The 5215-nt window shown below is 40.9% G+C and overlaps 1 protein-coding gene across 1 annotated transcript; it reads right to left on the reverse strand.

Moving 5' to 3' along the window:
• Positions 1-320: 320 nt before the first annotated feature.
• LOC130458915 (zinc finger protein OZF-like) lies at positions 321-1889 on the reverse strand. The gene has a single exon (XM_056825936.1). It carries the CDS (start codon positions 1875-1877, stop codon positions 498-500), a length of 1380 nt encoding a protein of 459 aa, XP_056681914.1. The 5' UTR covers positions 1878-1889; the 3' UTR covers positions 321-497.
• Between the last annotated feature and the right edge of the window lie 3326 nt (positions 1890-5215).

Below are 5215 nucleotides of genomic sequence, written 5' to 3' on the forward strand. Positions count from 1 at the left end.
GTGGAAATAAATGAGAGGAGAAAATATATTAATAAAAATAATAAGTATAAATGTTTTGTATTATCTGAGTGTCAAAAATGAGGTAAAGAATGAAATAAAAAATTGAATTCATTATTGTGCTACATAACAGAAACACATTTCATGATTATCATACAGCCAAATGAAACTTTTTTTTCAAATGAAAGTTTTTTTCAGCACAAGTTTTCTAATGTAGAAAATTTTGTATTTCTTACCAAAACATTCTCACAAGAAGCGTACGGAAAAGGTTTATATCTAACATGATCAGATGATCAATGAGTACTAGATGCTTACAGAGCCCTTTGGCATATTCATCATATTACTAAAGTTTCTCACCAATATGGGCCCTCTGATGGTCAAGAAATTATGACTGAAAACTGAGGACTTTCTCACACCCTTCACATTTATTAGGTTCCTCACCAGTGTGAATTCTCTGATGTACCAGGAAGTTTGTTCTCTTACTGAAATCTTTACCACATTCATGATTTTTTAATAAGCTTTCCAGTATGAATTCTCTGATGGACAATTAAATTTGAACTCTGATTAAAGGCCTTCCCACAATCATTACATTTAAAAGGCTTCTCACCAGTATGAATTCTCTGATGTTTAAGGAGGTTGGAACTCTGATTAAAGGCCTTCCCACAATCATGACATTTAAATGGCTTCTCACCAGTATGAATTCTCTGGTGTTTAAGGAGATTGGAACTCTCATTAAAGGCCATCCCACAATCACTACATTTAAATGGCTTCTCACCAGTATGAATTCTCTGATGTTTACGGAGGTTGGAATTCTGATTAAAGGCCTTCCCACAATCATCGCATTTAAATGGCTTCTCACCAGTATGAATTCTCTGGTGTTGAAAGAGGTGGGAACTCTGATTAAAGGCCTTCCCACAATCATGACATTGAAATGGCTTCTCACCAGTATGAATTCTCTGGTGTTGAAGGAGAGTGGAACTCCGAATAAAGGCCTTCCCACAATCATTACATTGAAATGGCCTCTCACTAGTATGAATCCTTTGGTGAACAGAGAGGTTGAAATTCTGATTAAAAGTCTTCCCACAATCATTACATTGAAATGGCTTCTGACCAGTATGAATTCTCTGGTGTTTACGGAGGCTGGAAATCCAATTAAAGGCCTTCCCACAATCATCACATTTAAATGGCTTCTCACCAGTATGAATTCTCTGGTGTTGAAAGAGGTGGGAACTCCTATTAAAGGCCTTCCCACAATCATTACATTGAAATGGCTTCTCACCAGTATGAATTCTCTGGTGCTGAAGGAGGTGGGAATTCTGATTAAAGGCCTTCCCACAATCATCACATTTAAATGGCTTCTCACCAGTATGAATTCTCTGGTGTTGAAGGAGGGTGGAACTCTGATTAAAGGCATTCCCACAATCATGACATTTAAAAGGCTTCTCACCAGTATGAATTCTCTGGTGTATAATAAGTTTTGACCTATGACTGAAGACTTTCCCACAATCATTACATTTAAAAGGCTTCTCACCAGTATGAATACTCTGATGTAAAATAAGTTTTGAGTCATTAATAAACATTTTCCCACAGTCATTGCATTGATAAGGATTTTTTCTAGTATGTGCCCTCCGATGTATCTTAAGTTTTGACCTATGATGGAAACCTTTCCCACAGTCATTGCATTCACAAGGGTTTTCTCCAACATGAATTCTCTGATGTAAAATGAGTTTTGAGCTTTTATTAAAAGCTTTCCTACATTGGGGGCACTTGTAGAATTTCTCTCCAGTATACATGTTGGTACTTTTCTGAAATGAGTAAAGATGAAATGCCCCAAATGTGACTCCTGGTTTCTCTGATTTCTCCACAGAATTTGTTTTCATCAATTTCTACTTCTCCAAAGCTGAATGCAAGACCAATCTTTTTGCTTCCTTCTTCCTCAGGAATGCCTTATTTTGTAGATTCCTTCTTGCTCTTAGACCTGAACTCCCAGTCTGAAAGAGATGAAATGAAATACACAAATTTCCTTTGTGGCCTCTTCTAGGGGAATGGGACCCTTGTAGCTGAGAAAAACCAGGCACATACCCCATAGTGACAATAGCCCTTAACGGAATGTCCTTGAGTTCTCTCAAACATAGCCTGAACTCAAGGGGAAAAGCCAGTGAAGGTCAACAGAACAAGGAGGGAAAAGTGGCCATGATCCATGGGCAACACAGAGCTAGGAAGGAATTGAAGGAGGTGCGTAATGAGGAGTGATCAGAGATTCGGGAATCCAAGCCATGAGAACTACCAAAAGTGTTCAAGGATGAAGCAAGATGAGGGGAAATATCAGAAGGACAACTGAATGATTGTAATGAATAAACACTGTGTAAAAGGAAGTTGGAATGAGGTAGAGAGGCCTATCAATGCTGAACAGAGGAAGACTCATGAATTCTTTGTTTTTTAAAGCCTTCCCTTCCCTCTCAGAATCAGTACTGTGTATCGGTTCCAAAAAGTTTTGGGCTTGGCCTGTAGATGAGGATTTGCTGGGAATTTTGTCCCTAAGTGAAAGGTAACCCATGACAGTATTTTTGGGATTGGGTTTGAGGGTCTGCTCTTTTGGTGATGTTTTGGAGAATTAGGGCACTTGTGCTTTGTTCTTTTATTATTTCTTTTGAGCCTAGGGGGAATAATAATCATGTGAATTCATAGGTAAGGGGCATTGATGAAAGAATTCATGTAAAAGGGGGTTGGGTGGGTAATCACACCTCGCCAAGGACACTCTGTAGTCTCCCCAGCAACCCTGAGTGACTCTGTCTCGTGGTCTGATGGCCCCCAGCACTCATCTGCTAATTGCAGATAAGGTCCCTCCTAATCTAGTGGCAGTGAAGTGATGGTGAAGGGAAGAGTTCACAAGGGCCTAAAGTCAGAAAGATTTGAGTTCACATCGGGGCTTCAGACTCTTCCTAGCTGGGTGACCCTGGCCAAGTCACTTTACCTCTGCTGACTCAGTTTCCTCAATGGTAAAGTGAAAACCTACCTCTTAGGATTGTTGTGAGGATCTTAAGAGATGGTAGTATAATAAAGTGCTCAGTACAGCCCAGCATACAATAGACTTGCTGTCAATATTTTATTTATCCATTAATTTATCTATTATCTCTAAATCTGCTTCTGAAGTTTCTAAATTTTCTATGTCAAGTTGTAACTGATTTGATAACACTCTAAACATGAAAAATAGATCAGTGGACATGTCTTGAGAGCTTGTTATGAGCTGTGTATTATGCTAAGTGCTGGACATCCAAGGAAGAGGTAAAAAATGGCTCCTCCCTGAGGAAGCTCACAGGAGACAACATTCAAACAAAAACATACCAAGGATGCTATACATAGGATTAACAGGATACCGAAGGGAATATCTCCTGGTTCCCCAGGCCCTTCTTAGTATTGAGGTCCCTTCCCATTCCCTACATTCTTCTCTGTTTGCCTTAGGGTAAATGGGAAACTCCTAAAGGAAAGGTTCTATTTGCCTTTGGCCTTTGATTCCTCATCACCTAGAACTGGGAGTAGCACCTACCAGAGGTTTCATAGATAAGGGTTTCATTGGGGAACTAAGGCCCCTGAGGAATCCAGGGCCTCCTTTCCTCTGCAATCAGGGGTGACCCTCAGCTACCTTGTTCTAGGTCATTGCTCCTCATTAAGGCAGGAGGAGACCCCTCTGAGAGCTTGGGGTGAGGGACTGAAGCAAGGAGGACTTGAGGAGGAGGAGGAGAAAATGGGGCAGACTCACCCACAGCAGGAACAGACCCCAGAAGGCCCTGAAGCTCAATAGAGTAACCTCAGGTTCAGTTCAGTGGGACCAGAACAAGAGCTCCCACCTAAAAAGACTCATCCAGGCTGAGGGCTGCCTGAGGAAGTCTCCATCAGAAAGTGTAGGCCTGGTACCTCTCACTTCCTTATCTGGCCTCTTTCCTCCCAAGGTTCTGAAGCTCTGGGAGTTCTGCCTTTATTCCAGGCCTCAGCTCTGCCCTGCCCCATCTTGATCACCTCCAGGTGGTGGAATTTCCCCTTAATTTAGGGCTTATTTACTTCCCTGGGGAGATGGCATAGACCTTGAGAAGGTTTTGATTTCTTTATCTAAGTAGCAGATTTGGGGCCCAGCCTGGTACATTTTTAAAAATCACATTCTATATTTTCCCTTAATTAAATGTAAAAATGATTTTAAAATTTCTTTAAAATTTTTTTTGAGTCAAATTGTTTTCTTCTCTCTATGGAAGTCATGTGTGGGAGACTGGTAATGAGTGATTGGATCTGAGGGCTGTTGTAGCCATGGAGAGTGAGAGTGAGCCAGCTAGGAACTAGCAGCTAGAGGGAAAGAGTGAGATAAGGAGAAGGACCAGAAAGGTGAAGCCAGCAAGCCTTTTGAGAACGACCAGGGGAAGAATCATGGCACCATGACTGGGGCTATGACTTCCTTTATTGTGACTAAAAGAAAGACTTTTATAGAGAGATAAATCCTAAGCACAGCAACATTCCTGGGGGCTGGATGTGCTACTCTCCCACAGGATAATGTTTATGAAAATGACTCCACATATGAACATTACCAGGGTTGCTATTATAGAGGTAAGCAAGCTGAGAAACTGTGATTGCTAATCTCTTCTGTGTAACTTGGAGAAAGGCAAGTGTGGTACTTTCAGTCTTCGTATTACAATGACTTCTTTGATTTCCAGACTGAGGGAGGACTCAGGACTTAATGATGTCCTTTGACTGAGTGCAGTACTATTGACTATCAATTACTGTCTTTATAGATTTTTTAACTCTGAGAAGACCAAAGAAAGATCTGGTCTTTGGTTTAGACTCTGAGTCTGCTAAGGCTCAGAGTCCTGACTTGGTTCTTGTTGAGACTCAACCAGCTATCCTTTGCTTTTTTATAATTTGAAGGCACAGTTAAGATTTATCAGGATAATAGTGGTAGTTTTTATTTAGATAGTATAAATTTGGGTTAGTCAGATCAGGGAGGATTAGTGTAGCCTGTGAAACACAGGAGAAGCAGATCTTTGTGGAACCAGGGTCTTGTGAGTGGCATGGATGAGCTGGTGATGGATCCCTGCTGCTCGAGGAGAAACTGATTGGAGCATGTCTGTAAATTTGGGTTAGTCAGATTAGAAAGGATTAGTATAGTCTGTGAAACACAGGATGAGCCGTTTCTTCTGGAACCAGGGAGTTTTATTTGGGTGGAGTTGGAATC

This window comes from Monodelphis domestica, chromosome 4 (genome assembly GCF_027887165.1).
Source record: "Monodelphis domestica isolate mMonDom1 chromosome 4, mMonDom1.pri, whole genome shotgun sequence".
NCBI lineage: Eukaryota > Metazoa > Chordata > Mammalia > Didelphimorphia > Didelphidae > Monodelphis > Monodelphis domestica.

Coding starts and splice junctions, on each gene's coding strand:
- LOC130458915 (XM_056825936.1), bottom strand. CDS start 1,877: ATGAAAACAAATTCTGTGGAGAAATCAGAGAAACCAGGAGTCACATTT.